This window comes from Miniopterus natalensis, chromosome 22 (assembly GCF_054644295.1).
Source record: "Miniopterus natalensis isolate mMinNat1 chromosome 22, mMinNat1.hap1, whole genome shotgun sequence".
Classification (NCBI taxonomy): Eukaryota; Metazoa; Chordata; class Mammalia; order Chiroptera; family Miniopteridae; genus Miniopterus; species Miniopterus natalensis.
Genome location: NC_142102.1, coordinates 666538 through 688801, shown reverse-complemented (window position 1 = coordinate 688801; position 22264 = coordinate 666538). Strand labels below are relative to the sequence as shown.

The 22264-nt window shown below is 56.9% G+C and overlaps 2 protein-coding genes across 2 annotated transcripts in view; one reads left to right on the top strand and one right to left on the bottom strand.

Moving 5' to 3' along the window:
• Window positions 1–6759, bottom strand: part of GABRB3 (gamma-aminobutyric acid type A receptor subunit beta3) — a 185065-nt gene extending 178306 nt beyond the window's left edge. The window contains exon 1 of the mRNA XM_087829198.1: window positions 6662–6759. Within this exon, the coding sequence (XP_087685324.1) occupies window positions 6662–6759 (98 nt within the window). The remainder of the gene's footprint in view (window positions 1–6661) is intronic.
• The window catches only part of GABRA5 (gamma-aminobutyric acid type A receptor subunit alpha5), a 50943-nt gene extending 38685 nt beyond the window's left edge, over window positions 1–12258 (top strand). The window contains exons 7-10 of the mRNA XM_087829197.1: window positions 4645–4788; window positions 7713–7865; window positions 10579–10790; window positions 11329–12258. Of these exons, the coding sequence (XP_087685323.1) occupies window positions 4645–4788; window positions 7713–7865; window positions 10579–10790; window positions 11329–11628 (809 nt within the window). The 3' untranslated portion in view covers window positions 11629–12258. The remainder of the gene's footprint in view (window positions 1–4644; window positions 4789–7712; window positions 7866–10578; window positions 10791–11328) is intronic.
• Window positions 12259–22264: the final 10006 nt, after the last annotated feature.

Genomic DNA, 22264 nt, shown 5'->3' with positions numbered 1-22264 from the left:
ACCTCGTGGATCGAGGTGGGTGCTGATAGGCTTTCTCCTGTCGCTTCCTTGGGGACAGGGCAGGAACGTCCCCTGTTCATTTCCACCCGCAGGGGGCGGCACTTGCTGCGCGGTTATTTCGGGGGGAGGAGAAAGGCACAGCCCACGGATCCGATTTTACCTGCTGATCGGAAGGCCGGGATCCTGGGCGTCCAATAGGCCATTTGAGATAACGCACCGACACACGTTGGCATCTCACAAGGTCTCTAGTCCCAATGACGCTGTTGCTGTGTCAGGTGTTAACTTTTTTTCAGGATCGGAGACTGAGGCTCAGGGAGGTTGAGGGGCCTGCAGAAGGTCCCACACACCCCCACCCCTGGTTATTTTATTATTAAATTTATTGGGGTGACACTGGACGTCAGTTAATAGGACCATACAGGTTTCGGGCGTGGCTTTCTATGTCACAGGCTCTGCATATTGCATGGGGCGCCCGCCACCCAAAGTCTCCCGTCACCGTATGTTAAGACCCCCTTCTCCGCCCACCCCCTTCCCTCTGGCACCCACCACGCTGCTGCTTGTATCCGCAAGTGTCAGTTTCATACCCCACGGAGGAGGGATATCATGTGGTTCTCAGCTATTGCACTTAGCGCAGTGCTCTCACGGCCCACCCGAGTTATGAATGGCGGCACTTCGCCCTTCCTCGTGGCTGAGTGGCATTGCCCTGTGTACGTGCCCCCAGCCTCGCTGTCCAGCCCCTACCGCAGGGCACTTCGCTTGTCTCCATGTCTCGGCCCCTGTGGATAACGCTGCAGTGAGCACAGGGGCGCATGTGTCTTTGGAATTACACGTTTTCTAGTTTTTCGCCACCCCCCCCCCCCCATTTTAGGACAGAGAGGAAGGTTGAAGACACGGTGTCAGAGAAACTCAAATCCTGTGTGTTTTGTGATCACCAAAATTCCAGGGAGCAGTTACACCCTAAGCTGCACTGATTCTAGCCTCAGAGGCCAGGAACGCACCAAGCGAAACGCATTTCCCGGGGGGCCGTTGCAGTCCCGGGTGTCCCCCGGCCTGCCGGACACGGCTGAACAGTGGTCCTCACGCTGGGCTGGCTTGTGACCACCAGCTGGAACATGAACTCGGGTAACAAGGTCTTTTCCTGTGACACTAAGCAAGTCCCTTCCCATGTTTCCTCTTTTTTTTTTTTTTGGTTAATCTTCCCCCCAGGATATTTTTTCCGATGATTTGTAGAGAGAGTGGAAGGGAGGGAGGGAGGGAGGGAGAAACATCGACGTGAGAGAGACGCATGGGTTGGTCGCCTCCCGCATGTGCCCTGACCGGGGCTGGAGATCGAACCTGCAACCCAGGTACGTGCCCTTGACCAGGAATCGACTCCGAGACCCTTCAGCACACAGGCGGATGCTGTAACCACTGAGCCACACCGGCCAGGGCAGGTTATGTTTCTTATAGTTACTATTTATCGAGCACCTACTGTGTGTCAGGCGTATGGTCGGTGCTTGGCATTGGTGGGCACCCTCTGCCCGCATAGCCCCCTTAGGAGATGGGGGTCATTCCCCCCAATCCACAGATGGTTTCAAACAGAGGCTCAGAGCGTAAGGGGGTTGGTGAAGGTCGAAGACGGGCACCGTGTTTCCCTCACAGTCAGGCAGACTCACTGCTCCTGAGAGGCCCTGCGAGCCGGGCTGAGCGCCGGCGGCCGGCCGTGGTCTAGGGTTGTGTCGCCGGCTGAGGGCGGACGGGAAGTGTCAGCCCAGGGACGGCGGCTCTGGGAAGGCGGCGATAAATCCCCCGGCCCTCCTGAGCCAAAGCACAAAACACTGTCTCGCTTCCCGCCTGGCCCGGCTGATGGATGGCCCCCGGGAGGCCAGGCTTACGGTCCTGAGCTTTCAATCATGATAGAGGGGAGCGGGCGCCCTGATTGCCTCGTTTACTGTTGTCTCTGGCTCCGAGATTGATTCTGCGGAGAGGAATTTACGGCCGCCGGGCTCCAGGGCCCAAACGCACAGGAGCGGGCGTCTGCTCCCAGCCGCGATTCGATGGGCGGGACTCAGCCGTGCTGAGCGCCCCCCGAGGCCACGCTGGCCCTGGTCATTAGTGCTGTTAACACCACCCGTGTTAACAGGTCATCACGCGTGCGGAGCGTGATGGTGTGAATTCCCCGGGCGCATCGTAACTGACGCACGCACATCGCTTCCTGGTTTCGGGAAACTTTGATCCAGTGACAATTAATGATTACGCTCGGGTCCCTCTTGGGAGGTAAGTTTTATTACTCGCCAGCACCCCCGCTCACAGTGCAGAGGGAGGCTTGGAGGACTCGTGTCCAGCAACCCGGGCCTGCGGGGGGCAGAGCCAGCCTTCCGCTCGCCCCTCAGTGACCCCTGCTCCTGGTCACCTCGCCGCTGAGCCGCAGAGCCTGGGTCCCCGTGGAAAGTGACGCCCAGCCCTGCAGTCAGGAGAGCAGACGGATGGGGTGACACCCTCGCAGGCGTGTCTCAGCCCCCACAACCACCTCTGTGCCTCCAGCACCCCATGACTCTCACCTGTGTCCTCAGGCGCCAAAGGAGGCCCTGCACCCCCAGGCCTCTGCTGCTCTCCAGAACGCCCCGTGTGTCCCCACGTCCGTCCGGGGTCTCCCCTGCGCTTCATCCCCTCTCCCTTTGTCCTGAGCAGACTCAGCACCACGGGCAGCTCCCTGGGGCGGGAGGTTGGAGTGGGGGCGCTGTTTTCAGGGCTCTGAGCTCAGACACAGGCCTGTGTTCCCGACGTTCCTCACTCTCACAGCTGGCCTATTGCCCTGAGGCTTGAGCTCCTGCTGAGCCTCAGGACGCACGTTCCCAACCAGCTCATGTCTCCCAAGGCTTGTAGTGCCTCTTGCTTCCCCGGCCAGGGCCAGGCTCACAGCTCCCCCAGACTGGGCACTGGGATGGGGGGGTGTTAATGGGACGTCTCCCTGCGAATCCAGCTCAGCAGCCGTCCATGCCTCAGGCCCACAGCTGGGGAGAATCTCCGCGTTTGCTCCCTACATAGTTGTTTTCTTATTTTTACTCTTATGAATACGCTTTTGCACATAAAGCAAGAATGAGGGTGGCCCTGGCTGGGTGGCTCAGTTGGTTGGAGGGTCGTCCTTGCACCAAAAAGGTGGCCAGTTCGAATCCCTGTTGGGGCACATAGAGGAGGCAAGAAATCAGCGTTCCTCTCTCATATCGATGTTTCTCTCTCCCTTCCTCTAGCTCTCAGATCAATAAATCAAAACACACACATTTATTACCTGACAGTTCTATGGAAGGACATGCAGTAGGCGCCTGGTTTCCCTTCTCCGGGTCTCACAGGCCAAGGTTAGGTGCCAGCAGGGCCGTGTCTCTCTGGAGGCCCTGGGGACCCCCGTTGCTGGCAGGACTGGGCTGCGCACGGCCACAGGGCTGAGGTTCCTGCTTCCCGGCTCGCAGTCACCTGGGGGTCATCTTCACCTGCTCCGGGGGCCGCCTGCGCTGCTTGGCGTGTGGCCCCTTTCTCCACCTGCAGAGCCAGGAAAGGTGGCCGAGCCCTTTTTTCAAGCCTCGTGTTTCTCTGAGCTGGGCCTGTGTGGCTCCCACTGGAGCAAGCTCTGTTTTTCAGGCCTCAATCCGAGATAATCTCCCAATTTGAAGGCCCGCGGCCTTAATTCCTTCCGCACGGAGCCTTGTTGCTGTGCAACCGAAATTCACGGGCCTGACACCGGGGGCGAAAGCCCCGCCTACGACGCCACCCTGCCACCCGGGCACCTGGGCCGCGGGCCCCGTGGCCGCTGCAGAGCGGGACCCCTGCGGAAGCTGATGCCGCAGGAGTCGCTCCAGGGGCTCAAGGAGTAGGGGCTGTTCCCACCCCATTCGACAGGTGGGAAAACTGAGGCCCGGGGCGTAAGTGACTTGTCCAGAGCCAAAGAGCTGGGGGAGCCCCGGCCTGTGGGGCTCAGAGATTAGAGCATCGGCCTGAGCACTGAAGGGTCTGGGGTTCGATTTCCGGCCAAGGGCACGTACCTGGGTTGCAGGTTTGATCCCTGGCCCGCGTTGGGGTGCGTGTAGGAGGCGGCCGCTCCATGTGTCTCCCTCACATTGATCTCTCTCGCCCTCCCTCCCTCCCCCTCTCTAAAAGTCAATGGGAAAAATACCCTTAGGTAAGGATCAACTAAAAGGGCTGGGGGACCCCCAGGCACTGTGGTCTCGGGGCACCTGCTGTAGTGTCCCCCAAAGAGAAGATACATCCTGGCCTCCGGTCTCTGAGCCCTCGGACTTTTATATATTTTTTATTGATTTCAGAGAGAGGAAAGGAGAGGGAGCGAGAGAGAGATAGAAACATCAATGACGAGTCACTGACCAGCTGCCTAGCCTGCACCCCGGGCCTGTGCCCTGCCCGGGAATCGAACCCCGATCGCCTGGATCCCAGGTCGACGCTCAGCCGCTGAGCCACGCCGGCCGGGCTGAGCCCTCGGACTTTTAGAAGCGGAAGGGCCTGGACGGCTCAGGTCCTGCGGGGGCCTCCGCCCGGGTCTGACCGCCCTGCACACTGTTCATCGCTGAACTTGGACTTTTCTAACATCTCTCTTGCTCCTCGGCTGCGCCAGGTTTCGCGTGACACCCTGTTTTTGCCGCTTTCCTTCCCCCCACACAGACGCGTACCCCAACTCCGAGGTTGTCTACGTCTGGACCAACGACACCACCAAGTCGGTGGTGGTGGCGGAAGACGGCTCCCGGCTGAACCAGTACCACCTGATGGGGCAGACGGTGGGCACGGAGAACATCACCACCAGCACGGGTGAGACCTGGTGCATGCCGGGCGCTGCACCCTGGGGCACTCGGGCCCAGCGGCGGGGCCGCCTGCACTCTCCTTGGCCGTGTAGCCGCAGCTGCTGGGCTGTGCTGGCTGCAAGCAGCCCCCGAGCCAGCCCTCCCTGCGGCTGCACCGGAGACGCCAGCCGTGGCTGCCGGTGGCGTTAAGGAACAAGCCAGGCGTTAACCGGCGGTGCGTTGGCCCCCATGTGAGCAGGCTCCCCGTGACCACAGGCGCTGACCGAGGCCACGTGGACCTGCTTATATAACACAGCCCCCCCCCCCCCCGCCACAGCACTGACACACAAGCGACGGTCTCGGCAAGCAGGATAGCCGACGTCCTGCAAATACCCCCGTTCGCCTGCTCCCCTACCTCCTGCTCTGCGCATTTCAGAGGTGCCCCCGGGCTTGAGTTTTGGAAAGCACAGCCACGCGGCACAGAAATCGCCGAGGCCCTGCAAAGAGCAGGGGCTCTCACTCCACATGCGCGGGGCTGACCCGAGCCAAACAGGTGCCGTTTCCCTGACGTTTCGCCCGACGCAAAATGAACAGGTGTCCAAAGGCACAAAACGCCTTCCCCTTCCTCAGGCTGCAGGGTGGGTCTCTAGATACCTCCTGGCCGCACCCGGCCAGGGTGGTCGGGGTCATAAAGCGTGGCTGTGAGCAGGGCCGGCCTCCAGAGAGCCTCCAGACAGCCAAGGAGAAAAGAGTAACAGGATGGAGTGAGCTCTGATTGCAGCGTGAGTTCTGATCCCCGGAGGACACCCTCAGGGGAGCCCCTGGTCAGCACCCTGCTTTCTCCGCACCGCCAACGCCGGGGGCTGCAGAAGGGACGTGGACTATTAGCCCTGCCCACCAATGCTGGGCGTCCCGGGGACAGGTGAGGGCCTGGCAGGTGGGGGGACGACATGCGGTTACCATGTTAGGTGCCAAAGAAGAGGAAACAGACCCAGTTTTATGGGGACAGGGAAAGGTGGCCTGGCGGGAATTGGGAGGAAACAGCCGTGAGGGTGACGGACGGCGATGGGGTTGTTTCAGACAGTCCTGCGCGACTGTGCGAGCGAGGTTCCCGCCCTGCCTGCGTTCTAAAGGGGTGGCAGTTTCCCTGCGACGTTATCTGGTGTTGCTGGGTTAGGTCCAAAATAAAGTAAAAGGACCAGCACCGAAGAAGAAGGTACAGCGGGGACGTCACCTCAGACCCTCCCGCAGAGAAACAGAAAGGCAGCCCCTCGCTCTCGGGAGAGGGGACCACGGTCATGACCGAGGTCCAGTCCCGGCTTCTGCACATATCTCAGCCCTTTGTGTCTGTTTTTCCTGCCGTGAGGGACAGACCAGCCCGCTGGCCCCTCTCACCTGCTCTCACCTGCCCGGGGCTGGGGTCGGGGGCGCGGAGTGTGTCCGGCCTGTCCCAGGCACCGCTGAGAACTCCTGTCTCCTTTTTGTCTAAGGGGCAGATCTTCCCCCTGTGGCCTTAGGGCTGTGACAGAGGCAGGTAGGGACACCCTCCGCTGGCCCTGCTGCGCTCCGGCCTTCGGTTCCAGCCACAGGCGTGGGAGCTGTTATTTATCAGTCCCCAGAGCCCGACTCTGCCCACAGCTGCAGACCACCCTCAATAGATGGTGCCACACGGGGTCGGCTTTGGAGGAGTGGACCCCCTTCCCCCCTTCCCCCAGCCACACTGGCTACTCCTTAAAATTCAGCCAAAGACCTCTTGCCCTCAGATCAGCTCCGTCTGGGCTCTGCTTCCACTTCTCCAAGCGGCCTGCCCCTCGCCCCGGGAGGTGCCAGTGCAGGCGGCCAGGGAGAGGGCACCGCGCCTAAGAGCCCGTCCCACACCCGCCCGCAGCCAGGCCCCTTACCAGTTCACCGTCAGCGCCGCGTCGTTCTCAGCCATGAGCGGGAGGTCCCCGCGGGCCTCCCACACGGCCAGGCAGATCCAGAGGAGGCACCGGGGCATCTCCGAGGAAGCACCCGAGCTCCCCGGCAGGCGGGGCGAGACGAGCCCCCGGGCCCTGGCCTCCGGAAGCGGCCGCCACCCCAGGAGGAGCACGGAGCCTGTGGGGGGCGGTCACCCCCAGCTCCTTGGAGCCGCCCTGGCTGGGAAACGGGGCGACTCCCCTCCGGCCACCGCAGGGCCCTGTGACGTCCCCAGTTCTGTCTGCAGAGGCTAAATCCCGAATCCCGACGGCAGCAGCAGCAGGGAGGGGGTGGGTGGAGGGGCACAGACTGACCGGGGATTAGGAAAGCGCAGAAATCCGATTTCCCTTGGGAAACGCATCTGCCAGCACAGGCTCTTCAGAGGCTGGGGGTCGAGACTTATTCCGTGACCGTTAAGAAACCCGTGTGGCCCTGGCCGGTGTGGCTCCATGGGCTGGGCGTCGTCCGGTGCACCGAAAGGTTGCCGGTTTGATTCCCCGTCAGGGCACATGCTCGGGCTGCGGGCTCCATCCTCGGTGTGGGGCGTGCAGGAGGCTGCCAGCCCGTGTTGTGCTCTCACATCCCTATTTCTCTCTCTCCTTTCCTCTCTACCTTTATTGATTTCAGAGAGAGGAAAGGAGAGGGAGAGAGAGAGAGAAACAGCAATGATGAGAGAGTCATTGATCGAGCCCTCAACCCGGGCCTGTGCCCTGACCGGGAATTGAACCCCGATCGCCTGGATCCTAGGTCGACGCTCACCCGCTGAGCCTCGCCCGGCCGGGCCTCTTCCTCTCAAAATCAATAAACGATTCTTTAAAAAAAATAAACGAAATAAGAAATTCATGCATTTGCCATCCTCTGCTTTGCCCGAACCATACAAATAAATGCTGGTCAGATGGGAGGTGCAGAGAGGTCAGGTCCGGGGGCGCAGGACACACCTGGGGGACGCCGCGGGACCCCGGGGGGCTGACGCGTGGCTCTGCCCGCCTGCAGGTGAGTACACCATCATGACGGCTCATTTCCACCTGAAGAGGAAGATCGGCTACTTTGTCATCCAGACCTACCTGCCCTGCATCATGACCGTGATCCTGTCGCAGGTCTCCTTTTGGCTGAACCGGGAGTCCGTCCCCGCCAGGACAGTGTTCGGTGAGTGTCCCCCAGCCGGGCCTGGGCTGGCGCCCTGTGGCCGGTTCTGACCACCCCCAGCGACGGTGTCGGTTCTGTTCTGTGGACACAGAGGCCCGATTAGGTGAGATTCATCGTCAGGGTCGGGGTGTAGATTGCTCTCTGAGCCCGAGTTTATCATTGTTTCCCTTTGAAAAGCCTCTCACTGGTAGCATTTTATTTTATTTTATTAGGTTTGAAATTGCCAGCCATCTGTCTTATGCGAGATCTCGCGACGGTGCTTTCACGGGCCCCGCAAAGCCCTGCCTCGTGTGTTATCGGGCAGTTCCCTTTGGAAAGTGGCAGTCGGCATGTAACATGTGATATGTCAACATTAGAAACATCAGACCTGTATGAATTTTATTTATTTATTTTTTATTTTTTTTTATTTTTATTGATTTCAGAGAGAGGAAAGGAGAGGGAGAGAGAGAGAGAAACATCAATGATGAGAGAGTCATTGATCGAGCCCGCAACCCGGGCATGTGCCCTGACCGGGAATCGAACCCCGATCGCCTGGATCCTAGGTCGACGCTCAAGCGCTGAGCCCCGCCCGGCCGGGCTGACCTGTAAGAATTTTTAGGAGTTTATTTGAGCCAAACTGACAGCAGTTGCCAGGAAGTGAAATCTCAACGGATTGGGAAAATGCTCCAGAAATTGGCAGTTTTGCAGCTAATTTACACCTTAGAATCAAAGGGGAGACAGAAGGGAGTTACATGAAATCCCCTGGTGATCGATTAGGGAGGCAGGAGAAAGCCCAGTGGAGAAACCCCTGAGTTTGGGTAAAAGGTAAAATGATAGACGCGCGTTTCCTTGACACGGGTGGGCGCAGGATAGTTAACGGTCGCCTTTACGGCCCACGGAGATGTGCGGGGACCACGTAACAGCGAGGGGCCCTGTGGCCTCTGTTCTGCAGGGAGGCTGTGTCCTGAGGGGTCTGGAGAAGGTCACTCTGACGTTGCAGAGGCGTGTGATCCTCGGTGCCGGAGGACAGCAGACAGGCTCAGTGCAGGGAAAGGCTGACCTTTGTCAGGGACGATGCCAGCCTAGGCCGTGACTGCCCGCCGCGACTCGCTTTCAGTTAGGACGTCTCAATTTCAGGCCACCCTACGTGGCCGCTTTGTGTCCCTGGGTTCGCAAGGCCACGGCGCGGGCCGAGCTGTCAGGGCTGGCTGTGGCCCCTTTTCACCCACAGCGCTGTGTTGGTTTCCCAGGGGTGCCGGGTGCCGGGTTTAAGCCACAGAGGTGAGTGATCGCACAGCCCTGGGGGCCGCCTGGCCAAGGTCAAGGTGCCGCAGCCAGGTCCCTTCTGAGGGCTGCCGGACACTCTGCTCAGGCCTCTCCCCCGACTTCCCGTGGTCCTTGGCTTGTGGCCGCGGGCTCCGGTCTCCACACGAGCTCTCTCCGGGTGCGCATCCCCGACACCTGCCACGTGCGATGGGGCTCGCCCGGAGCACCTTAGGACCCCAATCTGATCGCTTCTGTCCGACTGTCTCCAAGTTAGGCCACACGTGGAGCTCTGGAGGTTAGGACTTGAACGTGTGGATTTGGGGGTCACAGTTCAGCCCACGACGGGCGCGCTGCTCCCTGGTGCAGACAGAACCACGGCGAGAAGGGCCACGCTGTGCGCGTGGAGGCGCGTGGCCGGAAGGGTCCTCCAGCCCGGGGGCCAAATGCAGACCCCGCTTCCCAGCTGGAAAGTTGGGCGCATTGCTAACTATTAAAAATGTTAAGCTTCCCGCCTGCAAAGCGGGGGTAGCAATACCCATGCAGAACGTGGCCGAGATCAGAGCCTGGCGCTTAGTAGATGCCCTGCGGGTGGCTCGCGATCTGCCAGGCCCGGCCCGCTGTCGCTCGCCCCCAAGGGGGCCGGCGGGCTGTACGGTCGCTGCCAGTTCCCCAGGCGGGCGAGGCAGCCAGCACGGCCACGTCGAGGGGACCCTGACCGTCTGGGAGGGAGTGAAGTGCCGAGACCCGGTTCTCACACGGTGCCCGGAAGCCTGGGGCGGGTTCCTCCAGGTGGAGGCGAGGCTGCCGCGTGGCCGTGCCTGTGGCCCGCGGTGTGGGGCGTGCACAGCACCTCGTTGTGGTTGTTAATCGTCACACTAGGATAGTTTTTCCGTTGATTTTTTTAGAGTGAGCGGGAGGGAGAGAGGGAGAGAGACACACCGATTGGTTGCCTCCCACGCAGGCCCGGACCAGGGCTGGGGTCAAACCTGCAACCCGGGTGGGTGCCCTTGACCCTCTGGTGCGGGGCTGACGCTCTAGCCCCTGAGACAGGCCACGAATAAACACAATAAGCAATATATATATATTTTTAAATGTGTACTGGTTTGGTCTTTTTTATATATATATGTATCTTTATTGATTTCAGAGGGAGGAAAGGAGAGGGAGAGAGAGAGACAGAAACATCACTGATGAGAGAGTCATTGATCGAGCCCACAACCCGGGCATGTGCCCTGGACGGGAATCGAACCCCGATCGCCTGGATCCCAGGTCGATGCTCAACCGCGGAGCCACGCCGGCCGGGGCAATATTTTAAATGTTAAGAATGTGCGAAGTGTACGGAAACCACTGAACTAGGGGTCTGGGCTGGGGCACAGTGCCCAGTGCCTTCCCCGTCCTTGTCGGTCGCGTCCCGGTGTCTCCTAGGGTCCTGGTACCCGCGCCGACCCGTTTTCCTCTCCCCCGTCCCCAGGGGTGACCACGGTGCTGACCATGACCACGCTCAGCATCAGCGCCCGGAACTCGCTGCCCAAGGTGGCCTACGCCACGGCCATGGACTGGTTCATCGCCGTGTGCTACGCCTTCGTGTTCTCCGCGCTCATCGAGTTCGCCACCGTCAACTACTTCACCAAGCGGGGCTGGGCCTGGGACGGCAAGAAGGCCCTGGAAGCTGCCAAGATCAAGGTACTGGCTCCCTCCCTCCCCCCCTTCCTCCAGGTTCACGTCGCTGAGAAAACGGGCCCGATCCGAAGTTCGAAACGCAAGGCCAGGTGTGTGTCCGTCCTGCCTCCCCGCCCCTAACAGAAGGACCTCCCCGGCCTGGCCGGTGTGGTTAGAGCCTCAGCCCGAGCACCGGAGGGTCTCAGGTTCGATTCCCGGTCAAGGGCACGTGCCTGGGTTGCAGGTTCGATGCCAGCGCCGATCGGGGCGCGTGCGGGAGGCAGCCGATCCATGTCTCTCTCTCTCGTCCACGTTTCTCTCTCTCTCTCTCTCCCTTCCCTCCCTCCCACTCTCTCTAAAAATCAATGGAAAAAAACATCCCGGGGCGAGATTTAACAACAGAAACCGACTTGCAGGTCCTCACGCCCGAGTCCCTGGAGCCTGCCCTCTGCCGGGGCGGAGGGGACGGTTCTCTCTCTCTCTCCGCAGATACACCTTTAGAAGCGAGCTCGCAGCTGCCGGTGAACGGCCGTTGCCGTTACGTTCTCCTACTGTTTTGCAGAAAAAGCAGCGTGAGCTCACGCTCAGTAAGTCAACGAACGCCTATACCACCGGGAGGATGACCCACGCCCCCAACATCCCGCAGGAGCCGGCCCCGGGCACCTCCGGCGGGGCCGCCGCCTCCGCAAACCCTGCCGAGGACAAGCCCCCCGAGAGCAGAAAGACTTACAACAGCATCAGCAAGATCGACAAGATGTCCCGAATTGTATTCCCCGTCCTGTTCGGCACCTTCAACCTGGTGTACTGGGCGACGTATTTGAACAGGGAGCCCGTGATTAAGGGGGCCTCGCCTCCGAAGTGACCCGCCTCGCCCCCCGCGGCCAGGGGCCCGAGTCCCCGAGGCGCGGCGCCCGGGCCCGGGCCAGAGGCACTGCCCCCCTGGGGACGGCCGTTCGGGAAACGTTTGCATGTTTAATACTATGTACAAATACTATTGCCTTGATGTTTCTACATGTAACGTCAGATGTTTCGGAGGTGTCGCGTGGATGGCCAACTGAAGAACTCTCTAGAAAACCCGAACGGCTCTGACGCTCAGACGCTCGGTATCTGACATCGACAGTTTACAAACAAGATACGTCTATTTTTAACTGTTCCAAGGGTTACCTAACGCGGTTTTTTTTATACTTCCGATGTCATTTCATACAAAGTTTCCCAGCAGAGAAATATTTTAGGAAATGCTCACGGTTATTACTTGACCAAATCTTTGCAAGAAACAAACAAAAAAAAAACACAAAGAGCACATTTTCATTCAAAAGGAGACTGTGAGCGTTTATGTACCAAACGAATCGCCTTTGATAATTCTTACTCTTCAGAAATTAGCGTCCTGCATGATCTCACTTTACAAAATAGACTAGCCAAATATTTATGCAAATTTAATGACAGAACATGCGGTGGGTTAGGTCCACAGATAAACGATTTCCCCCCGGGGAAAAAAAAAAAAATTCACTGCTTAAAAAATCTTTTTGGGGGGCGCGAGGGGGGAAGAAACGTATTCCCTGTTCTTCAGCCGCCCCCCCCACTAGCTGAACGGTGACCGAGGCCGAAGAGACGTGAAGCCGGAGAGTGGCGGGAGCGCAGTTTGGCGTTTGGCGCGTGTCCGCTGTCTCAAGCTCCGACCACCTCGCTGCAGCCAGTGTGACGCTTCCGTGGTGAGAAACCGTCGCCGAGTCCCCTCCCGTTTTATCTCCTCGTGCGTGTCTCATGGTTGACGTATTGCTCTGTTAGCTTTTGTACATGAGCCTTAAATGTTCATTAAAAAATAAAAAGGAACTCATCTTGCGGATAAACGCCTTTCTTTTGTTTCAAGTCAGAGTTCGGCGGGTTGGTTTCCTAAGGAGGCCACAAAGGCAACCCGTCCTGGAGTTGCTTGGGTGGGCGCTGGAAATACCGGGGGGCCGCTTTGTAAAGTAGGATTGTCCGACCCGTCGGCCGCACCTCTGAGACGAATACAAAACAAGGTTGAATGTCAACTGTAATTGAAAAACAAAATTATAAAAAGAGAGAGAAGAGGCCCTGGCCGGGTGGCGCAGTGGGTTAGAGCATCATCCGGATACGCCAAGGCTGCAGGTTCGAGCCACGGTCAGGGCACATGCAAGAACCAACCAGTGATGCATCAGTAAGCGGAGCAGCAAATCCACGTTTCTCTCTCTCTCCCTTTCTCTTCCCCTTCCTCTCTCTCTAAAAACCAATCAATAAATTTAAAAAAGAGAACTGGACTTAGGACTATTAGCAAACTATCAAAATTAGGCCTGCCTACATTGGCTACTTAATGGGACATCGATCCTTAAAACCGCTTCACCTCCCTTGTGTGTGGTGGACACGGCCACGGCCACGGCCACACCCAGGCAGCGCCTTTCGCGTTGAGTGGCCACGGAAATGCCCACATTGGCTACTTAATAGGAAGGACATCATTCCCTAAAACGGCTTCACCTCCCTTGTGTGCGGTGGACACGGCCACACCCAGGCAGGGCCTTCCACGTTGAGTAGCCACGGAAATGCCCACGGCATCATTCACTGAGCCACCAGGCGTCATCCTGAAAGCCTTTCACAGGCCTCACCGCCGGTTCTCACGCCCGATCCGAGCAGCAGGCGGGCCGCACGGGCCTGCAAAAGCCAGCAGCCCGTTTCCAGCATCTGTGCAGGTCCCACTGCCCCTTCCACGCCGTCCCCGGCCGCACACGTGGAGGGTGAAGGGCCACAGGCGGGGAAGGCTGCTGCGAAACCCTCAGGCACGCGCGGGGCCCTGCTCCAGGTGCTGCCACGCCTGTGCGGTGAGGCCTGTGCCGCCCGGAACGTCGGCATAAACCCCGCAAACCAAAGGCGGGCCGGAGGCTCGGTGCGAAACGTGGGTTCGCATTTGCCGCCCGGTTCGTGTCTCTGGCGCAGTCCCCTCGGCTTAGCTCTGCTCTGTAGCTCGGGGGAAAGAGCCTGTAAGGGACGTCGAAGGGACCACACGCCCACTTGGAGCATCCCAGGCCTCACACAAGATGTCGTCCCCACCAGGGCGCTGTGATTGTCTGGACAGGCCCTCGGCTTTGCCACCCAGCCCCCAGGCCCGCGGGGTGAAGCCTCCATCCTGACGCCGCCCAGGCTTAGACCCGACTCACGTGTAGCGAAAAAGATCCAGCCTTTCTGCTCACCGGTTTCGTATCCTACAAACTTCAGTGTTTGTTATTTTTAATGAACACAAAATAAAGGATCGCCTTGGGGTAAACGATAACAAGGCGAGAAATAAGAATTGTAAAGAGAATTATAAATTACAGTGCCCTACTTCCAGAACCGTGGCATTTCAGTAGCTCTCTTTTGACGTGGCCATAAATAGAAACACGGAATGTTCTAGAAAGCCAGCGATCGGTGTTCTGTGTTCCCCGCAATCTGTGTGTCTGTCTAGGGCAAGCGCTGGCTCAAGTTCGCCTGAATGCTTGTGTGCGGAGATTGGGTTCAAAGGCTTTTCTAGAACTATCCGAGGTAAAATGGTACAGCAGACGCCCTTGTTGGAGGTTGGTTAGCAGCTTGTTAATCTTCTAACCGACCTGTTAACACCTTGGAAATAGTTCTCTGTGGGTCCTATGGGACCAACTATGGGGACCAGCTCCGGTAAGCTAGAAATCTCTGGTTTACAACTAGGGACATGGAAACCCAAAGAGGTCGATCCGCTGACCGGCTCAGATCACGCCACCAGTGAGGGGAAAACGCAGACCACGCGTCCGGTTCCTGTAGTTACTAACTGAGGGCCCGCAACACCCCGCGACGGCTTTAGATGGGAGTTGATTTAGAACAGAAATGCCACCTAAAATGGAAAACCTTGTTTCAGGCCGGCTTGAATGATTATATACTAAGACTGCCCTGGAGAATTTTTTTTTTCTTTCCCCATTGAAAACATGACCTTTAAGTCTGTTCCTTGTTTGGTAAAATAATCTGCGCTTCTGTGTAGAGGAAACTGGTCTTGATAGAATGGGCCTGTCGGGGTAGCACTCCCTACACCACACCCCTCCGTCGGGGGGGACGGGGGGACCCCCAGAGCCGAGCATCTTGCTGTGATGGCTCCTTCCAGAGCCCAGACGCCAATGACAGGAAGGCGTAACACCCGCTTTCAGTCAACATCAGCCTCCACCGTAAGAATTACCTTCAAATCAAAAAGAACTTTCTTTGAAAAACTGGAGATGCCGCAGTTCTCGCAATGAAAACGGTATTTTAAATATTTCAAAATTAATCCTAATGTCTCTTTTATCCTGCTAACACATCTGGGAGGAGCGGTGCCCTTAAGCAGACGGGCGGGTGTTTGAATGTGAATGGATCTGATGAGCGCAGCTACTCGCTGGGTCCCGGCCCGGTAGGGCGACGCTCTCGCAGCGCACGCGGGGTTCAGGTCGTGGAAGGTTTGCGTGATGATCTGTTTGTCACTGTCGTTTTCAATAGCCTCTCTCAACCCCAAATCAGATCATCTGCAGCTTATTCTGAAGTGAGCCGGGATTCTTCACGGAAACGTGTGACTGCGAACTATTTACCGCTTACGTGTTCCCTCACAGAAGGCCTAGGACACGGGTGTCCTCAGCTTTTCTGAGCTCATATCAAAAGACAAATAAAACCAAAGGTCAGAGACGATATTTTTGTGACATCCGACCTTAGAAAGGGAGACTCGAAATGAGCTCTGATTGAGCCAATGTACTAATTGAGGTTCCATTTCTTCCACACTCTTCCTGCTGCTACCAGGGCCTCCCCCGCAGCCAGCGCGTCCCAGGCCGGTGACGGGAGTTCAGGCCACGAGAAGAGGGTGGAGGGGACGCGGTGGGACCTCTTTGGGGAAGGCTGGGGATACCAACCAGAACAGGAAGTTTTTATGAAAGTTTACAAATGAAATTCTTCAGGGTTATTACAAACCTACCCAAATTTACCATAAAGACACTAGGAACACCGCGCCCCCCCCCCACATGTGGTGACAGCTGGCTTAGCCTGAGTCATAGGCTGACCTTTAGGTGAAGTGACCGTATAACCTATTATCCAGAGGTGGGGAGTCCTCAGTAAATTGTCTTCCCTCTAAGAGTAATGACAACATTAGGTTATCAAAAGCAGCCATTTCAGACCCGGCTGGTGTTTCACAATGGTTAGAGCCACCCCCCCAAAAGAAAAGGGTCATGGGTTCAATTCCCGGCCAAGGGCATGTACCTGGGATGCAGGTTCAATCCCTGCCTCCGGTCGGGGCACATGTGGGAGGCAACCAATCCATGTGTCTCCCCCCTTCCACTCTCTCTAAAAATCAATGGAAAAATATCCCCATGAGAGGATTAACAAAAACAGAAATGTGAGGCTACCACGAAGGAGGAAAACCCTAAAGTTTTTCTTAAACTTGGCTCCAGTTTATTTATTTATTTTTAAAAAATATATCTTTGATTTCAGAGAGAGGAAAGGAGAGGGAGAGAGAGAGGTAGAAACATCAATGATGAGAGAGTCATTGATCGAGCCCGCAACCCGGGCCTGTGCCCTGACCGGGAATCGAACCCTGATCGCCTGGATCCCAGGTCGACGCTCAACCGCTGAGCCGCACCCGGCCGGGCTTTTTTTTTTTTTTAAAGTAACGTCACAGTGTAGGAACCTGGCAGATCCCAACTTAATCAAATGAGCAACGTGGCCCACGGTAGGACACACTGTCACTGTGCCCCTGAGGCCATGCACTGAGAAAAGCAATAGTACTTATACTGGATTTCTCACCACATTACACACCCGGAATCTGATCAGGAGGAAGCAGCAGACAGACCCCGACTGAGGTGCGTTCCATGAAATCACTTGTCTCTATTGAAACTACTAATGTTATAAGAGACCAGGAAAGCCTGGCTGGTGTTGCTCAGCGGTTGAGCATCGACCCATGAACCTGGAGATCACGGTTCGATTCCTGGTAACGGCACATGCCTGCCTTTCGGGCTCCATCCCCAGCAGGAGATGTGTGCAGGAGGCAGCCGATCAATACTCATCATTGATGTTTCTCTCTCTTTCTTTCTCCCCCCTCTCCTTTCCTCTCTCTGAAATCAATAAAAACATATGTAAAAAATGAAAAACCATGAAAGGCCAAGCACCTGTTCTAGCTTAAAAATATACTAAAGACGCACAATGAATGGATTCTGTGACCCTGAGTGGGATCTTGGACCATATGGGGCAAAATGCTACTGAAGATGTTATTGGAGCAATGAACGAAGTTAGACTAGTGACTGTCAATTATGTTGTATTCTATGGAGATACGTTTCTTTCTAAGCTTGTGACTATTTCCCAGTAAATAGTTTTAAAATATGGGGGGGGGAATTTATAAGCTGACTTACATGGAAATGGAAATGGCGTAGATCAGCCGGAGGAATAAATTCAGACGACTAGAAATAATAGCTATTAACAGTCATTTTGAAGCGAGAGTAATTTTTAAAAGTGTGGTATTGGTGCAAATATAGGGCAATAAATCAAGAAAACAGCCCAGAAAAAAAGATGCCTTCATATATCATGACCTGACTTATGCAAATTCAGTGGTGAAAAGATGATGTTTTAAATAAACCATGTGAGGTCAATTAGTTATCTGTAGAAGATAAATAACCATTGGCTCATAAATAAAAATCATAGGCTAATTAAATTAGGAATGAAACCTGGCCCTCAAAGAGGAGCTTCCCCCTAAAGCGTTTAGACGAAGACACAGGTGCTCATTAGGGTCTCTAACAAGCAATGATGTATTGAACAGGACAGAAAGCAGTCGCGTTTGTAAGACACTGTTTGGAGGGCTACAGGCAAACCGCTGATGAGGGAGACAGTCCCCACACGCGCACATTGAAGGACTCAGATCTGCAACACACAGTGAGCTACAGGCACAAAGGAAACAGGCCGGTTTCATCACGGGCAAGAGACTTGAAGGACATGTCACAGAAGAAGATACTTCAGCGGCTGGAAAGAAACTGAAAGGAGCTCGGCGAGTGAAACCAAAGGGAGCCGGGGCAGCGTGGCTCAGTGGTTGAGCAACGACCTGTGAACCAAGAGGTCACAGTTCGATTCCCGGTCAGGGCCGGTGCCTGGGTTAGGGCTCCATCCCCAGCAGGGGGCGCGCAGGAAGCAGCTGACCGGTGAGTCTCTCATTATTGATGTTTTTCTGTCTCCCTCTCTCTCTGAAATCCATAAAAACATTTTTTAAAAATTTTTTAAAAAGCATAATTTAACAAAAAAACCACCAGAGGGAGCCCTGGCCGGTGTGGCTCAGCTGGTCAAGGGTTTGATTCCTGGTCAAGGGCACATACCTGAGTTGCAACTCCAGTCGGTCTCCCTGACTCTCTCTAAAAATCAATGGAAAAATATTCTCTGGTGAGAGTTAAGAAAAAAACAACAGACAATCAAAACAAAAACAAAAACAACCAAAGCACAGGAGGAGATACCAGGATGTGTGTAACAAAAAAGGCTACAATTCGTAGAGACCAGGTGTGGCACTCACATAGCCAACGGGCGGCACATCGATACAGCTGCTTTGAAACTCTCTTCAGTGATATTTATTATCACTGACCCTATGCCCTCCCTGTGATCTAAAAATTCCATTTCTAGCCGAGAGAACTGAGCACGTATGTCCCCAAGAAAACTTTGCAGAAAGATGTTCATGTCAGCGAAATCGAATGTGGTGTCTTGAAAAACCCAGTGAAATGCCACGGGCGGCAATAAAGAAATGAGTAAGTGCTGCACAAAGCAGCGTGGGGTTGGGTGGCACGAGCCACACCGCCCTGGGAAGTGTGACATGTCTGTGTGGGGCCCCAGGGAGCTCGGCTCGCGTGGGAATTGCCCTGGAAGGTGGCCTGGGACTGTCCCCACCTTAAGGTGAGTGATGTACAGTGAAGTCTCTGTACTTAGGTGCTTATGTGGATAAAAGGCCACTGACCCCCCGGGCCTGCTCAGCGGTTGGGCATCGGCCTCAGAACCAGGAGGTGCGGGTTCGAGTCCCACTCAGGGCACATGCTCCAGCCCCCAGCAGGGGGCGGCCGACCCACCACTCTCATCACTGATGTTTCTCTCTCCCTCCCTCTGAAATCAATAAAGATACATTTTTTTAAAAAGTCATTGAGCCCGGCCGGGTGTGGCTCAGCGGCTGAGCCTCAACCTGGCATCCCCGCGATGGGGGCTCGATTCCCGGTCAGGGCACAGGCCCAGTTGCGGCCTCGATCAATGACTCTCTCATCATTGATGTTTCTGTCTCTCTCTCTCCCTCTCCTTTCCTCTCTCTGAAATCGATACATATTTTAAAAAAATAAATAAATAGAAATAAAATAAAATAAATAAAATAATAAAATAAAATTAAAATAAATTAAAATAAAATAAAAAAGCCATTGAGCCGTACTCCCAAGAGGAGCGCGTTCCATCGCGTTTCCCTTGACATGTTTTGGGCAGAGGAGGGGCAGCTCTATTTTTACACCGTTTGGGAAGCACAGTGCGGAGAGGGGGAGCCCCGCGTCCCTAAAAGCCCCGCCGCCCGCAGCACGAGCCCTGGTTATCCCAGCCCCGGCTCGCTCGGCTCCTCCGCGCCCGCAGGAGGTGAAGCGGGGCCGCCGAGGGAACCTGGGGCGCTTTCCCCGGGGCCGCGCGCTGCCCCCCGCCTCCCCCGGGCGCGCCTCCGGACCTGGGCGCTCCCCGCGGGGCGCTCCCACCCTCGGGGTGCGTGGGTGGCCCAGGGGACGCGCCCCGCCCCACCGCTTACGGCTCTTTTTAGTCCCTCCTTCCCCAGAGAACCCGGAGGAACCACAGGCGGGCCCGGCCCCAGTGGAGCTGTCCGCGCCTCGGGGCTGAAGGCGCAGAGCCCGAGCCGGCACTGCGCACGCTCCGGAGAGCATCTCCGCGCCTCCCCTCCCCCTGCCTCCCCCCCTCCCTCTTCTCTCTCCCCCTCCCCGCTCTTCCTCTAGCCCTCTCCCCCTCCCTCCCTCCCCCTCCCTCCCTCCCTCCCTCTCTCCCCCTCCCTCCCCCCTTCCCTCTCTCCCCCTCCCCCCTTCCCTCTCTCCCTCCCTCCCTCCCCCTCCCCCTTCCCTCTCTCCCCCTCCCCCTCCCTCCCTCTCTCTCTCTCTCCCTCCCTCTCCCCCCTCCCCCTCTCTCCCTCTTTCCCCCTTCCCTCTCTCCCCCTCCCCCCTTCCCTCTCTCCCCTCCTTCCCTCTCTCCCTTTCCCCCCTTCCCTTTCTCCCCCTCCCCCTTTCGCTCTTCTCCCTCCCTCTCCCCCCGCCCCTCTCTCCCTCTTTCCCCCCTTCCCTCTCTCCCCCTCCCCCCTTCCCTCTCTCCCTCTCCCCCTCCCTCCCTCTGGTCAGCTGGGGAAGGGAAGGAAGTCAAGCCTAAAAGCACGCTCTTTGAAGATCCTAGATTCTTGACCTTCCATTTTGCTTTCACACTTGAGACCAGAAAGCTTGCCCTGGGTTTCTCCTTCATCTAAACCAATTTAGCTTAAAAAAGAAAGAAAGAAACCTTTTTCCAGACCCAAACATGGTGGTGGTGGGGGGGAGGGTCAAGCTAAAATGGGCAAGTCTCACGCCCACCAAGCTGACCCACAAAGTCCAATAAATGGAGCAAAGCATCCCGAGCGCCCGATGGCCCCGGGCCGCGCTCATTCATGCCCACGACACACTGACCACAGGCGAGGAAGGACAGGGGCCAACAGCCCGGGGCTGTCAAGAACCTCACGATTTTCTTTTCCACGAGTCAAACCGTAGAAACTCTCTCAGGCTCTTCTCATGATACGGATAATTTATAAAAGCCTTCCAATATGGAATTATAAACAATTATGAACAATTTTCAAGCGTTTGTACTCATGCTCGGATCATGAAGAGCACAGCCCGGAGTCGAACACTTCGCCTAGAGAAGCGGCCTGCAAGTGTTTCGGAACGACTCCCCTGAGAAGCAGCCTGGCCAGCCACTTGGGTGCAGACGTTAGAGCCAACTGCCTGGGGGTTTTGTGTTTTAAAAATGTTTTTATTGACTTTCGAGAGAGGAAGGGAGAGGGCGAGAGAGAGCGAGAGACATCAATGATGAGAGGCATTGATCGGCCGCCTCCTGCTCGCCCCCTGCTGGGGATCCAGCCCGAAACACGGGCCTGTGCCCTGACCAGGAATCGAACCCCAATCTCCTGGATCCTAGGTCGATGCTCAACCACTGAGCCATGCCAGCCGGGCCAACTGCCTGGTTTTAGCCCCAATATGCAACCTCCCAGCTGTGTGATGGTAGGGGAGTGACTTAACTGCTCTGTGCCCTTTCTCCACCTTTAAAATAGGAATAATGTTATGAGGCTTCCCATGAGTTCACCTCTGTAAAACCTTCCCAGCAGCCCTGGGGCCCTATTATGTTATCAATACCCGATGGCTATTTTTACCCATGTGCCTATCACTGCGTCAAACGCTGAGGCCCAAAAGAATAGCTTCTTTTCACTGGCGTGTTTTTTTCTCTCACAGCACACTTTAGAACTATGGGAGACTTGACATGTTTCTACAAGCAATTAACAAATGAAAAGCAATTATGCAACTGATTTTTAAAGTGCTCGATTGTGTGATGGAGCCAGTTAGAGGCGAGGGCAGAGAGTGAGGACTCATTCCCCTGCATCTGGAGGGAGCGGCGGGAGGCAGGACCGTCTAGTCTTCGCAGGCAACAAAACCCGAGAAGTGTGGACGCCGGGGGACTCCACACGGAGCCCTGGGCAGGAGGGAGCCTGAGGCCACACGGAGACAGGCGATGGCCGGGCCGCGAGGCCACAGCTCCACTGCTAAAAAAGCAAAACACGGTCATCACCACCAACCTGCCCCCAGTCCACTCATGGCCAGGCTCCCATGACCACCCAGAAGGGCGGGAAACCAAACTCCGCCTGCTCCCCACGCGTTTCATGGGCAAGGCTACTTAGCCCCGGGAGGAAGCCGGTATCTCACCCTCTGGGACTCCAGGAATATAGATCTAAGATACCTTCCAGGAGCTATTTTTGGCAACATAAAAGCTAACTTCTGTTTCCCCCCAGATGCTTTTATGGGCTCGGGGAGAGAGGGAGAAACACGGGCTGGGAAACCGGTGAGGCCTTGAGCCCTCCCCCAGGGTGGTGGCCTGACCGCCCGAGCCCGCGCGACCTTTGGGTGCAGGGGCGATGCTCGGGCGCAGCGCGGGCTCCCAGGGGCTGGGTCGGCGGTGTGCTAGTAGCCCCCTGCTCCCCGCGATCCTGGGGGTGTGGGCCCCGACCTGGCAGCGCCCTGCTCCCCGCGATCCCGGGGGTGTGGGCCCCGACCTGGCAGCGCCCTGCTCCCCGCGATCCCGGGGGTGTGGGCCCCGACCTGGCAGCGCCCTGCTCCCCGCGATCCCGGGGGTGTGGGCCCCGACCTGGCAGCGCCCTGCTCCCCGCGATCCCGGGGGTGTGGGCCCCGACCTGGCAGCGCCCTGCTCCCCGCGATCCTGGGGGTGTGGGCCCCGACCTGGCAGCG